Source organism: Centroberyx gerrardi, chromosome 2 (assembly GCF_048128805.1).
Source record: "Centroberyx gerrardi isolate f3 chromosome 2, fCenGer3.hap1.cur.20231027, whole genome shotgun sequence".
NCBI lineage: Eukaryota > Metazoa > Chordata > Actinopteri > Beryciformes > Berycidae > Centroberyx > Centroberyx gerrardi.
The window spans coordinates 32,122,492-32,139,378 of NC_135998.1; the positions used below are offsets into that span (position 1 = coordinate 32,122,492).

Sequence of the window (16,887 nt, forward strand, 5' to 3'; positions counted from 1 at the left end):
AGAGAGAGGGAGACAGGGAGAGAGACAGACAGATAGAGAGAGAGAGAGAGAGAGAGGGAGACAGGGAGAGAGACAGACAGATAGAGAAGATGTAAATACAAATGCAAGCATTCCAGACAAGCAACATGAGAGACAGACAGTCTGTCTCTATTTAGAGACAGAGAGAGAGAGAGAGAGAGAGAGAGAGAGAGAGAGAGAGAGAATTAGGTAATACCTACACACAAATGTAAACAATTTTGAACTAAAAGCATCAGTCTGTACATACACATATCCATATACACATACATATTGAACACATAGAATTATCAGATACTAAATAATATTCATTAACGATAGGGTATGTGACAAATTGCAATATAATGTCTTTCTTTGATTGAACTTATTTCTCTAGTCATGTGGCAAGCAGTTACAAATGTAGCGGAAAGAGTTGCAGTCTTATCATCTTCTCCAAGCGCATCGTGTCGCTTTTCTTCTTGGGCGAGAGCAGAAAAAGCCAGGAATGAAAACCTGAAATCTATTCAAATACGTCTCTAACCCTAATGGAGTTATATTCAGTGTGCCTCTGTCTCTATCTTATTCAGATCAGTGCATGTGTGTATCTCTGTCTGCAAGCGTGCAGTGTTGTTTCTAAGCATATACTCGTGAGAGCATTTCAGCCATGCCGTCTTGAAATGAGTCCAACTGGGATCACAGTTTACCCGGAGGTTACCCGGAGTCAATGCTTGACACCATGCCTAACCTCTCAAAGCTGCCGTAATTCCTTGTAGTGCCAGCAGAGACAGAGAGCCTTCTGAATGACTTCACCAGGCAGGCACAGTCATGTAACGTGTCCCTTCACGTTTGCAGCATTTCCACTTGAGCCTGGCCGAAATGGGTCAGACACTAAAATAGATCAATTTGAGCTTAGTTTTTGACCGCCAACAGAGCTAAGAAGTAAGAAGTATATTTTCTGTTCATTTTACCCAGAGGGAATTCGATTATTCACCATGACTTTATGTAAGGTGCGATCAGATTGTGAAAGGAATATAATATTCCTGCAGAAGACGTCAATCTGATTTCAGCTTCAGTGTTAAGAAATCATTTTTATCAATCAATCAATTTTATTCCTAACTGCACTACCCACAAGCTTTAGCGAGTTCCCACCAATCAGAGACGCTGCTGTCTTCTTTTTAGGGCGAAAATCATTACAAATCAGTAATCACAATTATATTATTATAGTATACTATTATATTACTTAGTATCACTGTTGAAAATGAGGGAAAGGGAACTGATGACATCGCTCGCACTGCTGTATGGGATGAGTAATTCATTATGTGTATATATATATATATGTATACATCTATATAAATATATACGTATAGCAGTCAGACAAAGGCAACATATAGACTAAAGTTGAAATTCACATGACCTCACACATGATACTTTGTCAGTTAGTTTGCATGGGTTGCTGCCATGATGTATGAAGCAATATATAGAACAAAATATTTTCATGGTTGCAAGAAAATAGGTGAACTGGAATTTTGAGAAGAAAAAAAAAAATGAACATGTCAAAAGCTATGTTTACTAACAGTAATGTATCTAAAGTTAACGAGCAAGCCGGGAATCCGAACCATTCTGTAGTCTGACCTGAACTTGCTCCTAACAAAAAAAGGGACACATGCTTATGGAGCAGCTTTGCAGAATAAATGCTTTATGTATGAGAACTGTGTGTTGTTTAAGTTATGAGAACTGTGTGTTGTTTAAGTTAAGCAGTAGCAACCCATCCAAACATTTGCCTCACATTTTGTAGCACTGCTACTAAATATAAATCCCTAGACTCTTCCGGTCAGCTGCAGCAGAAGCAGTGACCAAGGACCACCACTAAGAGAAGAGCACATGGCTACTTAACTGATTTCCTGAGTGGAGTGGGGAGGGGGAGGCGGCTTAGAATAGCTGACCGGCTGGAGCAACGTGAGGTCATGCATTAGCCAGGCTGCTTCAGTAAGTTTCCTCCATCTCACAGGTCACGGGGTCACGGGGTCATAGGTCGATAAGCTCTATCAGACGTTGACTAACCCAGGTATTTGTGAGTGAATAAGAACACCAGGTGCCTGTTTTCTGATATCTGCAGCTTGATGGATGATTGTCAGAAAGACATTAAACACAGTTGAGCTGATGCACAGTACAGTGATCTGTGCAGGGTTAATACCGGGATCTGTAAGCAGGGACTAAGCCTAAGTGCTTGTTAGGGTAATCAATATTAGGATATTAACTTTATTGTGTTGCTTGAACTTGAAACGGGTAGGGCCAAGAATGCCAACCTGCATAATTAGTACTAATGACTAAATTGTAACGCTATTTAGACAGTCAGGGAGGATAAGGACTGAATGTCAACACTGAAGTGGGTCTCCTTTGTGGCTGCAGCAGGTATTAGCCATCCTAATAGTAGTCTCTGAAGTAACTGTTAATCAGTGGGGTTACAAAAGAGTGGGTAAGTGTATTTAGGCGTAATCTCTTACCTTAGCTATTCTTAGACATGTCTTGCTGCTAAAGCCTCCTGGCCCACAAACAGAAGTTGTAAAACATTGAACATGATGATGTGACATAGTGACATATCCTAATTTATCTAACAAGATTGTCTGTTCTGTAAAAAAAAAAAATTGGATATAGTTGTGATTCATGCTATTGTGTTTGTTTATTTTCACTATGCCTTTCATTTTAACATCATTATACAAGGTGTTTTCATTATACAAGGTGTTATCATTATACAAGGTCATGATCGTTACACAAGGTGTCGGCTCTGAAGTGGTGAGGCAGATTTGTTACACGAGAGATCACCTGTCAATCAAACAGTGTGTCCAGCACTGTGACGTCTTTCTCCTTGGATTTTCTGTTTGAGTTTCTCTTTCCTCTGTCTGTTCAGCCATGGTGGCTATCGCTGCTCATGCTAACTACCCAGTTCTTCTTCTGTTTATTCCAAACAAACCAGAAACATAAAATGCATCACTTCCTGTGAGCTACCAGACACAAGAGGTCATCAAAATTTCAGTAGTGCTGCATCTACCCAACTTTTTAACTGCCTATAGGGCGCTGTCACCAAGAGGACATATGTTGGGAACTGAAAATATCCACCAAGAAACATACACTACAGAATGTGTTTGTGGCAACTGGGCCTTAGCAGTCTCAGCTACGATTAATAGCTTAAGCAATGTATACGGCTAGTGTATGCTCACTAGCTGTTTGCTTTTGTAAGCTAACCCAGGACAGTCCCAGAGGGGTCACAGGATACAGGACATTAAAATAGACGTGTATGGCACAGTGTAGTCTTTGTTGTGACGAGGACGCGTTGTAGAGTTTGATTTGCTGCGGTGTTTCTCTGCCCTCCTGAACTCAGTCAGAGGAGGAAATGAAAAGTTGGAGAGAGTTTGACGATTGTGCTTAAATCATAATTATCAAAACTTTTCAATTTACTGCGTGTTTCATGCTGACTGGGTGAGCCAAAGTCATACTACTACTGACTATATTTAATTTAATTAAATTTTATGTTATTTTATTTTATTTTATTTTATTCATACTGGAACAATGTGGATGTTGAAAGTTTTTGCATGTTACTTGTTTGTTTATTAATAAGCAGGTTCAAGATGCTTAGAAAGCTACATTATTGATCAGCAATCAAGACAACTTTTGCAACAAAGAATAGGTTTTCACAAAACTACTTTGTGCACAAAAAAATGCAATTCATTTAATTTCTTCAGCTGTAGAAGAGGAAGAATAGAAGAAGCAGTATTTTATTGATCAAAGATTAGGAGGTTTCTATATAATGGAAACTACCATTTCAGTTACTACCATGCTCAGTTTGATTGTTTTTTGTTTTTTTTTACATGCCAATTTTAAAAATAATTTTTGGTCAACAGGGGATTATGATTTCAAAGCCCTCACTTAAAAACATCTCAAAGATTACTTTTATTATCATTATCATCATTAATACTGCTATTAATAGCACTGTTTTGTTTTGTTTTGTTTTGTTTTGTTTTAATTGGAATGCCACACCATCTGAACTGAGCTAGAATTTTGTTTTGCACAGCTAACATCCATTTGTCAAACCAGCTGGATAAAGTCTATCTCAGTTGTTCCTCTTTCTTTCAGTTTTCTTTTTTCTTTTTGTATTTAGCAGCGTCCTACTGTATGGGCAACAGGCAATATGATGAGATAGATAGATGAGATAGATTCTGAAGAACTTGAGCTCTGATGACTTTTATGACTGCGGTTGGGAAGTAGCAACAGTGTCTAATGTCAGCAAACTGAAACGGGCTTCCACAGCAGTCAGGATAAAAGAAAAACAGGGAGGTGGAGGGTTAAAAAGCTATAAAAAAAGATTTGAATTAATTAACTAAATAGTCTAAATAAATGAATGAATAAAAGGATGAAAATGCAATTCCCTAATTTCCTTTTATAGCCAAAATAGATAGCAGTTGCAGTAGAACACCTCAAATTGACCAAAAAAAGTAATAATAAACTTTATTTCACTTTTCTAAAAATAGAGTTTACAAAGTGCTTAACAGAGCAAGAGAAACAAGGCACAATACACAAACAGTAACTATGAATATGTTATATTATCTGGCACAACTTAGACAGCACAGGAGGAGGTTGTTCTGAAGTCGTTTGAGTGGTTGATGGCATTCAAGAATGAAAAAACTTTAAGTAGTCTGTGCCCCATGGAAATACGGCATGCCTGAAGTGTGTGTGTGTGTGTGTGTGTGTGCGCGCGTGCGTGTGTGTTCTGGTATTCTATGTATTCATCCAGTGGGTGTGAGCTTGTTTGCACACAGTCACTGAGAACAGGATAGGATTTTCAGTTTTACAAAATAGTTTGTTCATGGGCTTATTGTGAGGAAAAGTCTTAGATTAATCTGATTTGGACTTCCAAGGAACTAATTAGGGTGGTTTGTAGCCTACCATTGCTAAGTTCATTTTATGTCTTTACGTTTTGCCACTTTTCTGCCAAACAAACTGCTTAATTTGTTATTTCACTCATGCAACACTGGTATGGTACAACCAAAGGGTAAATGAATACATCAGTGGAAGTTCTGCCTTTCCGTTAGTCGTATATATTTGACATTTTGGCTCTCATTTCCCCTCATTCTCATGCACTTTGCTTTGCATCACATTTATAGAAATATATTTTCTTTACCTTGTGAAAGACTTGAAGACTGAAACTACCGGCTATTGGCTACTAAGCTATCAGCTAACTTGTCTTGCTTCACAAGAGCTAGTCTATCCAAGCTAGCTGCGCTAGCATTTGCTAAACTAGTCAGGTCACTAGTTAGCTAAGTATGTTCTCAGCAAGGATGTAAATTCCACTCCTCTGATGACACACACTGTCTTTATGGCTCACTGCAAGGTTTTTTTTAGCCTTTTAGCCTGAGCTCCATTCTTCCAGCAACACCCTGGCCTGCTTCACATGCAACATATAACATACAACCATAGTCTTTTACTGGTGGCCACTGGGCAGCTCTACAGTTGGGGGTTCAGTGCCTTGCTCACTTTAACAGTAGTTTAGGTAGTAGCATTACTCATTCACTTTCCCCACCCACATTTTCTCAGCCGGTCCAGGGATTTAAATCAGCAAACTTTTGGTCACAGCCACCTATTTTAACCTCTAGGCTAGTGCTCCCATTGCTGCTACTGCACAGAGGAGATGGCTGCTGCAGTATTTATTTATTTATTTTTTTGCTCAAGGTCTTTTTATTGGTATTTAAAGTCATACAAAATGCAATAAATCACAGATACAGTTGGATAAACACAATATATCCCCCCCCCCCCCCCCCCATGTTTCTGCTCCAACAGAGCCCCATGTGGACCCCAGGAAGATTAGTGGTCCATTTAATAAACAATAAACAATCCCTATTGTACCTTTTAGTAATCAAATGGAGTAGATTTCACAAACAATTACATGTACATATAAATAAAGTCAATGTGACAAGAATCGTAGGTGAGATACAAAAAATAAAATACAATAAATAAAATTAAAAGATACAATAAACGATAAAAATAAATAAATAAATAAATAAATAAATAAATAAATAAATAAATAATAAATAATGAGTGGTAAGAAAAACATAATATGGGGTCAGTATTACAAAACTACAATATCAGTGGCGTCTGTTTTTTTCTATATAGGTCAAAAATGGTTGCCATATAGCTTAAAACTTCTGAGCACACCCTCTTGTAGAATAGCGAATTTTCTCCAATGTCAAATGATGCATAAGCTCTTTAATCCATAGCTTAAAGGTTGGAGGGAATTTGTCCTTCCATTTAAGCAGTGTAAGTCGTCTAGCTAAAAGAGATGCAAAAGCTATCACATTTTTTGCCTGGTGACTAAGATGTGTATCTTGTGGAGCTATTCGTTCGTTTCCGTGTGAAGCATGACCCAAATCTCTTATAGCCATGAAGACTCTGGGCTTTTCCTAACTATCATCAGAAGCAACAGGGATCATGGGTGATGTAGCTAGGAACCACAGATTAATTCCAGTTTCCCCCTGACAGGCATGCAGGCCTATGGTCATTGGGGAAACTCCGCAGTCACTTGTGAGTGTGACTGTGGAGTTTCCCCAATTGACTGCCTGAAGTGCTTCTGTCATAGAGTCTGCCTGTTTAACCCAACATATCGCAACCCTATGACATCTCAAGGGGTAATAATAAATAAGGTGATCACCTTGCTGTCACTTAGACCTCCACATTAAGTCTCTCACTGCTGTCAGCTTAGAGGATCTCTTCCTTGTTTTTCCACATTGGGCTGCTGCTCTGAAACAGGGTTACACTACACAGTTTGTTCAAATGTCTCCTGTATGTCTCAACAATTTGTTTGCACCCATTGATTGATGAGGGGCATTCCATGACAGCTTATAGCTGCGGTATACCAAGTTGTACATCAAAACTTGGACAGCATCACTTCGTCTTGTTTGCATTTATGCAACATTTGTTTCCGACCAAGGATGTTTATTGCTTCTCCATCAGGGAACAAATTTTCTGTTGCTGAACGGACAAAATAAAATTATTAAATTAAAACCCAAAGCTTGTATCTTTGTTTAATGTTTGATACTATGGTAAAAATGTTGTAAATGTTGTAGAAAAGCAATAACATACTTGAGGTCATGTTATACTGTGGTAATTGGCACCAGTCTGTTGCTGTTGTAAGAATGAGGCCACAGGCCATGATAAAGCACAACCTTGATTATGTTATTATTTAAATAGCCACTGTTTTTTAATTGTATTTTTTCATCCACCCTGCTGGATCAAGGAATTTGTATCAGGTGTTTGAGACAATTCAATGTCAAAAGGCTGAACCTAACGTTAGTGTTACAAACCGCGCATTCAGCAGATTGGTTTGCAACTGCAGACATAAAAGATACAAATTTTTAATGTCCATTATTCAAATGCACAGCAGTATTTCAGGTTTGCCTCCCAAGTCATAGCCTCCAAATACCAGGTGCTACCATTTGAGCTCTGTCTAGCTAGCTCTGCATATATTCAGCAAATGCACAAAGACGCCTATCCATAAAGTGTTGACAGCACATAGTTCCCTGACAGGCTGGTGATGCAATTTGTCAGTGGATCTGAGCATACTCCATGTAAATTACTTGTCAGTTTTTCTGAATGTGAAACATTTAAACCGGTTTAGGCTGTTTCCAGCCATCATACTTTGGTGTGCCACAGCACATTGTGCAATAGCTCCCTCCAACTAGTGCAGCGACTCCCTCTCTAAGGCAGACGGACTTGTGCAATGGCCCTGTGTTGATTCACAGTATGGAGACACACAGCTCCATTGAACATATAGTAGCTTATTCACTCAAATCAATTAATTATTTCAATGAAGTGTACAGAACCTTGCAATATAGCTCAAAACGCAGTGACATTTTTTGTTAACACAAAATGTTGAATTTAAAGTAGTTTGAAATGTAAGTTGACTTTCTTTCTGTTTTTGCCTTTTGTGTAGCTCCTTTTCAAGTATGATCTGGTGAAGTATGACATGGTGAAAGATGAACCTGTAAAAGATAAGCATGGTTTCTGTCAGCGAGTGGAAAAGGGTGAGAGTACAACTCAAATATTTCTTTCTTGTATTCACCTGTAAATAATGTAAAAAGTATTTTACATTATTGGAATGGAAAAGAGCATTTGCAAAGATTTCACACATCCCTTCTCATGTTTCTCCTCAGGTGAGACAGGGCTTTTACTGTCCAAGGTGAGCGCCACCAGCCCTTTCTTTGGCTATGCTGGAAGCAAACAGTTGACCGAGAAGAAGCTGATAAGAAATGTATTTGTGAAGGGAGACGCCTACTTCAACACAGGTGACCTGATGGCTGAAGACCTGGAGGACTTCATCTGTTTCAAAGACAGAGTGGGAGACACCTTCAGGTACAGTTGAATTAGATGTTTACAGCACTGGGACCCCATTTACTCCTGCAATTAAAATGTATTAGTGAGAAAGGATCCCCCCAGTTTGTTGAAACGTCATCACCCCTGATGGGGGTCATGTCCTTCCATGGGTAGAAACGCCATTGCTGCAGCTGCAGGTAGAATTGTCCTTCCAACAGGTAGAAACGTCATCCCTGAGGATAGAAATATCATCCCACAAGTAGAAATGTTGGGTAGAAACATCATCACCACGTATGGAAACAGCATAGCTGTGGGTAGAAACGTCATCACCACAGGTAGAAACATCATAGCTTTGGGTAGAAACGTCATCACCACAGGTAGAAACATCATAGCTATGGGTAGAAACGTCATCACCACAGGTAGAAACATCATAGCTGTGGGTAGAAACATCGTCAGCACAGGTAGAAACATCATAGCTGTGGGTAGAAACATCATAGTTATGGGTAGAAACATCATAGCTGTGGGTAGAAACATCATAGCTATGGGTAGAAACATCACAGCTGTGGGTAGAAACGTCATCACCACAGGTAGAAACCACATAGCTGTGGGTAGAAATGTCATCACCACAGGTAGAAACCACATAGCTGTGGGTAGAAACGTCATCACCACAGGTAGAAACCACATAGCTGTGGGTAGAAATGTCATCACCACAGGTAGAAACATCATAGCTATGGGTAGAAACGTCATCACCACAGGTAGAAACATCATATCTATGGGTAGAAACATTGTCACCACAGGTAGAAACATCATAGCTGTGGGTAGAAACATCATAGTTATGGGTAGAAACATCATAGCTATGGGTAGAAACATCACAGCTATGGGTAGAAACATCATAGCTATGGGTAGAAACATCACAGCTGTGGGTAGAAACGTCATCACCACAGGTAGAAACCACATAGCTGTGGGTAGAAATGTCATCACCACAGGTAGAAACCACATAGCTGTGGGTAGAAACGTCATCACCACAGGTAGAAACCACATAGCTGTGGGTAGAAATGTCATCACCACAGGTAGAAACATCATAGCTATGGGTAGAAACGTCATCACCACAGGTAGACACATCATATCTATGGGTAGAAACATTGTCACCACAGGTAGAAACATCATAGCTGTGGGTAGAAACATCATAGCTATGGGTAGAAACGTCATCACCACAGGTAGAAACATCATAGCTGTGGGTAGAAACGTCATCACCACAGGTAGAAACATCACAGCTATGGGTAGAAACGTCATCACCACAGGTAGAAACATCATAGCTGTGGGTAGAAACGTCATCACCACAGGTAGAAACATCATAGCTATGGGTAGAAACGTCATCACCACAGATAGAAACATCATAGCTGTGGGTAGAAACGTCATCACCACAGATAGAAACGTCATCACCGGGGCTTCTGCTCTCTACTGGCCCACCAGAATAAAGAATCAAAAATGGAAGGTTCTTGTCCCTGGAGCCAACAAGAAACTCGAGATTGACTGGGAGTCAACTCAGCATTCAACTCAACATCTTTGTGAACCAATGATGAACGTACAGACTTGACAGTGTCTCAAGGAAAATTAATGACACTTGCTGAATAGGAGGTGAAATGTATGAGCATAAAAGGTATTATGTCAGTCTTAAGACAATTTCTGTAATTACTGTAGCACACAAGTTAGAGATTGGCCTATAATCGACATCCTATCCAGTGAAGGTACTTTTATGTTATTCCAGGCTTCATTGCAGTGTTAATGGCAGTTTGATTGAAGGCAAATTATTCATTGATTTCAGGTGGAAGGGCGAAAATGTGGCAACGACAGAGGTGACAGAAACACTTGGGCTGGTGGACTTCATCCAAGAGGCCAATGTATATGGTGTGGAAATTCCAGGTACTTGCGTGTGTGTGTGTGTGTGTGTGTGTGTGTGTGTGTGTGTGTGTGTGTGTGTGTGTGTGTGTGTGTGTGTCTGTACATGTTTGCCTCTACAATCCATATATTAATGATTTTCAGTCACAAGAAAAAGAACACCTTTCCATGTCATCTTGATAATGAACCAGTAATGAACTGCAGTGAAACTGGAGAGTGATGTTAGAAGTAATTGGGAACCATTTTGTCTATAGGAAATGAGGGGAGAGCAGGAATGGCTGCTGTAATTGTAGGACCAGGCCATGCGTTTGATGGGAAGAAACTGTTTGACCACGCGTTGAAGAATCTACCAGCTTATGCTCGTCCCCTCTTCATAAGGCTTCAGGTAAGGAGCACAAAATATATTTACAGCTTTAATTTGTTCAGATGAACAACGATCTTACCAGGACGACTGTGGGGTCCACATTTAATCAGCAGGGGAGTAATCATGCTTAATAGATCAGTGACCAGTTAAAAGGAAGGCTTTCCTGAAGTAATGCTGTAACACTTTGACACTACTGCCCCCAGGTGGTGAAATGTGTGTTTGCACCACTATAAGCTCAAACAAATGTTCAACGGTGTTTAAAGGGGAATTTAAATTGTACAGTACTCAGTTCTCCTTTGTTCTTAGCTTGGGTATAATGTATTCCCGAGATTGTTGATTTTGTACAATTGATTTTTATACTTTATTGGCTATGTAACTGTAGGTTAGATGTTTGCTTTGTATTTGAATTTTTGTGAAACGCTAAGGTATTCACTGAATAAGAAAATAACTGCACAACATTTTGAGTTTTTGATAAAGGACTGACATCTACAATGTCTACATCTTTAACCAAACCAAATCAATTATATTTTAATCACTGTTTGGGTTCAACTGTTGGAGATTTCTCTGGCCCTGTCTATGTGTATTGGACAGCAGCGCTACCAGCAAACTGGTGGTATGAAAGCTCTTGAAGTAATTAATCGTCATGATGGCAAAAACTCAGAAAATAAGGCCCAGGATGAAAATAAGTGGAATTATCCTTTAAAAAGTATTTTAAATTAGTCTCTGCAGATCTGCAGATACCCTGAAATGACATTGCATCCCATCACTCATATCATCATGTCTTTTTTGCAGGAGTTCATGGATATGACCGGCACCTTTAAGCAGCAGAAATTCCAGCTAGTGCAGAGTGGCTTCAACCCCTCAACAATCTCGGAGCCTCTCTATTGTTTGGACTACTCACAGAAGTGCTACATTCCTCTGACGGACAGTATCTACCAGAACATCCTTGCTGGGGAACGGAAGCTATAGGCACTAACAAAACCACAAATATGGGTGTGATGAGACAGCTAGATCATGGTGCCTATTTGCAGTGTTTTATATTTGATGGGGAAACCCGAGAGCCCAGAATCAAGTTAATCAGAGGATTGTGTTTTTTTTTAGTCTGTGTAAATTCTGATTCCTTGATATTTTTTTTTTTTTTACTTTTGTTTGCCCAGACAGGATAGCTACAAATATACTGATATATATATCAGAGCGTTCCAGTGTGTTTTACAGTTGACTACACTGGAGGTTAAGTGCTTGTTTTTCAAGAGCGTCTTCACAGTAAATGTAGAAAGAGGGGAGAGCACATCTCATGCACTTCTGTTGTCCACATTTCCCAAACTGGGATTCTAACTGGCAACCACAATCATCCAGTCATAAGCTCACTTTTACCACCACCTTCATAATATCCAGAATGTTCGGTTCATGTGCGTACATAGGGCTATTTGAAATGTTATGAACAGCATATCTTGGATATGACCATAACTGGGATATGAGCTAGCATCTGCAATACTCTGTGCATGTAAGCACACTCAATAATGACTTGGATATATGTACGCACCTTATACCGTTTACTGTTGGTTTTTGGGGTTTACACAAGTTGTATTTGGTAATATTCAGAATATTCTGTTAATTCATGCATACAGCGATATTTGTGACTGGGATATGAAGATGCATACAAACAGAAGTGCTGAATAAGACCTTAAACATAACTATTAGCCAGAATACTGTGTGCAAGTAAACATATTGATGACCTGGCTGGAGCAATGAATCAGGACTGCATGCTGTTTTGCTAAAATGACCAAATTAGAATGCCATGTTATTCCTCAACCATGAGTGGAAATCACTGAATAATGCTGGAAGAACAAGTACAGATCCTGTGCAGACCCACGGCGCACCATCTAGAGGCCATCTGATGAAGTGCAGGCTCCGTGCAAACCGTCCATGAGTGAGTGACTGAGTGACTGAGTGACCTGACTTTGCCACTTTCTGTCCCCGGCTGCATGGCGCGCCGTTGGAAAAATACAGCCCTGTTGCCCCTGTGATATTCATGTATATGCAAATCTAGGTTTTTTCGGGCACACGATGACTCGGGAAAGGCCATGCATATTAGAGGTAATTCACTAATATTTAATATCAGCTCATATGAGATCTGGTGGCGATAAGTTAGATTTTGCGCAGCGGACCCAAGCAACTCAGGCAATAAAGGAAAAGTGTTTTTCATCCAAGAATTTCTCTCTTCCAACTTTCAAAATCTAAAATCCGACTTTTTCAGAGTCTAAAATCATTTGGAGATACCATTTCTTTGTCTACCACCAAGTCCTGTGCCTCCTTGATTCATGGCATCTTCATATCATCATTTTTTGCTTCATTGTCAAACAACATACATACCTCTGGGGACATTTGCCATAAGCTACTAACTCCACATTTGCCCACAGCCAGGTATTAGACACATGGTCATTTTGTGAAGCGACATAACAGCACTCTCTGGTGGGAGGATGTGCATGAAACTGGTGAAAATCAGCCCTTAAAATTGTTTGTAACTGCTTGAGTGTTGATTCAGCCCTTCAAAAAGTGCCAAGTGGGATCCAGGGATAGACACCTCCCAAACATATTGAGCATGCTACCATAGCCATGGATTTGGCTCACAATGTGCACAGGTCATTTGCATTAGGTGGTGTTGTTGAAAAGCTCGATTCTCTCACTGTCACTCAATGTCTCCGATCTCTGGCATGGACTTAAAGGAATAGTTCACCCCAAAAATTTTGCCATGATCTACTCACCAGCCTTTTATAAACTTGGTACATTTAAACAAGGGTTTCACTTTCCTCCAATGTCAATACTGTCATGCGTGTGAAGCTGAGATGACCAAGCTGAGCCAGAAACAAAACACTTCAACAATTATCACTTACACTGTTACTCATTTTGTTTGATGTTTTGGTTTGATGTGACTCAAGTGTTTACTCCTTAAATTCTTATGATATCACACATACTAGATTATGACAAGGTGGTCTCAATATGCAATTTGAGATTACATCTGACAGATACACTAATAATAAATATATATAATACATCATTCTCTATTATATATGCATGGACCGTTCTGTATATATAATACAGAACAATGGTCCATATGTTTGAAATAGAACAGATGATTGATGGTAACATGCTTTGCTATGAATGACTGAATGTGGATTTGTAGCAGTAATGAAGTCATGACACTGTTGTGTCTTGACAAGAAGTTGTTTTAATTTAATTGTTGCATCTTGCGGGGACAGTCTGTTAAACTATTCCCATCTTACGTTGATTTGTGATGCAAATATGTGAATTATATTTACTATGCCAACTGACAGCAGAGCAGCATGTCAACATTTTATTGAAGAACGGATTTGTAGTTCCTGTGTAGTAAATCGAGAAGTTTGGGTACTATAATATGTTTTGGTGCTCAGCAGTAAATACTGTTTCAAGAATTCGGTTCACTGTAGTTGCACTGCAGATACTGCATCAACAGTTCTGATTGAAGTTAGGCCTTTGTCGCAAATGTCATTATTTTGACATTTATTCAACTATGATTTGATTATTTGAAGAATGCACTATACAATGTGAGAAATGTTACGGTCACTGTGAATTTCACCTCATGTTTTGCTAGCATTATGAAGAAATCTTCGATAGTCATTTTTTTAAAAACATTCTCAGCATCAAATGCTTATTGAATCAGTCATTTATTTGTGTTAGAGAAATGTCAGAATAATGTGTCATGGTTTATTAAAGCCTCATGCTCTGCCCCCCCCCACCCCCCCACCCCCGGTTTTTCTTAGCCTATTTTTAGTTTTTTTATTTCTTTTTACTTGGAAAGGTGTAATATCCAGCCGTATTTCAACAGCAGTTCTGTTAATTGGTTTTGATTTGTTTTTACAAATTGTGTTGGATATTTACAGAATCTCAAATATGCAAATTTCAGCAGTTAACGGGACATTTTTTCTTAACATTTTTTTTCATATCACCCTGAAGCAGATCTGTAATGGAATATGTCAGTACATTTTCTCAGTCTCTCTGTGTATTTAACCTTAATGCACTGGCAGGACTTTGCACACTGCTATCACATGGTATATTTCTGTTTTCCTCCACTGTTATCATTAAACCAGTCTCTAATGGTGTCTAGCCTGACTGATCTGGATGTAGTCCAATGCCATTGTGAACAATAAATACCAGAACGAATAAATGATGTTCAAATTGATAACTTGGATTCTTTAATTTAATTTAAATGGGTTATGATTTTGGGAAAAAGAACAATAACATGAATAGCCCAGCCAAGCCAAGGCAAAACATACATGCAATACAGGTCACTGTGCACTACCATTAATAAAAGTACTGAGAAAAGTTTATGGTATAACAACTCAGACATAAACCAAAACCCTTGTGAGTGCACTTGTAAAGGGGCAAATCTATTGGTGACCAATAAGAATTGCAACAACATTGATAGAACCAATCTCCTCCTACACAAGTGTCTGGCACAGTCGCACCAGCTCCTACCCCCCCCTGTCCCCTTAAAGGGGAATGCCACCCATTTTCAATAGCAAAATATGTCTTTCTCTAACCTTTGGGGAGTACTGTGGTCATAGAAGAACAAAGTACGGGCCAGAAAGTGAGTTTTAAAAGCCAGAAATCTCAGCACCTGCCCAAGTCATTGGTACTGATCAACAATCCTCCTCCTATCACTCGTTATCACCATCTACTGCTTAGGACAGTGGCAGTTTTAGCCCTTTTGGCAGCCGAGGCAGATGATTTCCTGGATTCCATACCTGCATACTGGATGATACCAAGCAATGTAGACAAGGTACATGCAGAGATGGGGTATATGGGCTTGACTACACTTCTGCTGCTGCCAAGAAGAAGACACTGGATAGACTGTTGAGTGGCGACAGGTCTGGCATAAGGACTTGTGCCGCAAGACCACTATGGAGAGAGATGGGACTCAAAACTATTGACAAATTTGTGTATAATCATCCATAAATAAGAGGAAGACTGCCACCTAGCGGTGGCTGGCTTGCTTGCATTGGGCACACACACGAAGTAGCCACATTTGTGTGTGGATCAATAGCTATTTGTGTGTGGATTGAGCAGGAGCAGCGAAAGGATAGTCTCAAAATCAAAAGAATAAATAAAAGAGGGAAGTCTCAAACTGAATGTACGTGTGTCACTTGATCCACAAGTGCAGATTCAACACTTCACAAGCCAATTTCTCACATCACAATCTCACATTTGAGAATGCTTTAATGTCATTAAATGCAGTGAAAATGTTTTTTCAACACTATTATTTCTACACGAAAGAGATGGGCAATGTGTTGGATGGGCACATCCAGCCTCACTTGCATAAAAGTCATAAGGAGAATCTGGAAAGGTATAAATTATAAATCATATAAATTCTCTTCATCATCATCTTTCAAAAATTGTTCTGTCATCTTCCTTTAGTTCAAAATGACATACTATGACATCTAAAAATCCTGGCGTTACATTTGATTCAACTGTCTCGCCCGACTCACATATTAAAGACATCACAAAAATATAATTTTTCCACCTTCGCAATATCGCAAAAATTGTGAAATATGGCTGATGCTGAAACCCTTGCATGTGCATTAGTTTCGTCAAGACTTGATTATGGTAATGTCCTGTTTTCTGGCTGTATGGATGTGTATGTGGTGCACAGGTATGCACGTGTGTCTGTGTGACACACACGTGCATACCTGTGTTTTTGATCTTATTCAGTTTATTTTTTATTTTGTAATATTGTATTGATTCATCTTATTATTTTGGTTTTGTTTATTGATTTATTGATTTATTTATTTATGTACTGTATGTTTGTATTTATTTATTTATTTGAAATATTATGTCTGGTTGGGGTATCGGGGAAGGTTGGATTGGGTGGGTTGAAAAGAAGTGTTGAATGTAAATATCTTGTGCACATTGTTGGAATATAGGATGTTTTAATGTTTTCAATAAAAAAAATAATTAAAAAAAAGTCCAACATTTTTAGTAGTAGGTCACCAAATGATCAGCTCGGATAGCACCTTGGACCTGATTGCTCCAGTCCCTTGTGTGATTTATTTTAGATCTGTTTTCCAAATAGACATCTAGTGATTTTTGTTTGATCTTTGCTCTCCATCATAATGATAAAACAAGATCAAATTTGATCTCAGTTACTTTACTTTATTTATATAGACCATTTAAAACCAAGGTTACAAAGTGCGTCACAATAAAAACAAAAATTAAAAACATAAGATCACATA

General features: G+C 39.0%; 1 protein-coding gene across 1 annotated transcript in view; it reads left to right on the forward strand.

Annotated features, from left to right (window-relative positions):
• The window catches only part of slc27a6 (solute carrier family 27 member 6), a 26,062-nt gene extending 14,429 nt beyond the window's left edge, over positions 1-11,633 (forward strand). Inside the window, exons 6-10 of the mRNA XM_078289539.1 lie at positions 7,976-8,066; positions 8,196-8,394; positions 10,181-10,278; positions 10,509-10,639; positions 11,411-11,633. Coding sequence (XP_078145665.1) covers positions 7,976-8,066; positions 8,196-8,394; positions 10,181-10,278; positions 10,509-10,639; positions 11,411-11,587 — 696 coding nt within the window. The 3' untranslated portion in view covers positions 11,588-11,633. The remainder of the gene's footprint in view (positions 1-7,975; positions 8,067-8,195; positions 8,395-10,180; positions 10,279-10,508; positions 10,640-11,410) is intronic.
• The last annotated feature ends 5,254 nt before the right edge of the window (positions 11,634-16,887 follow it).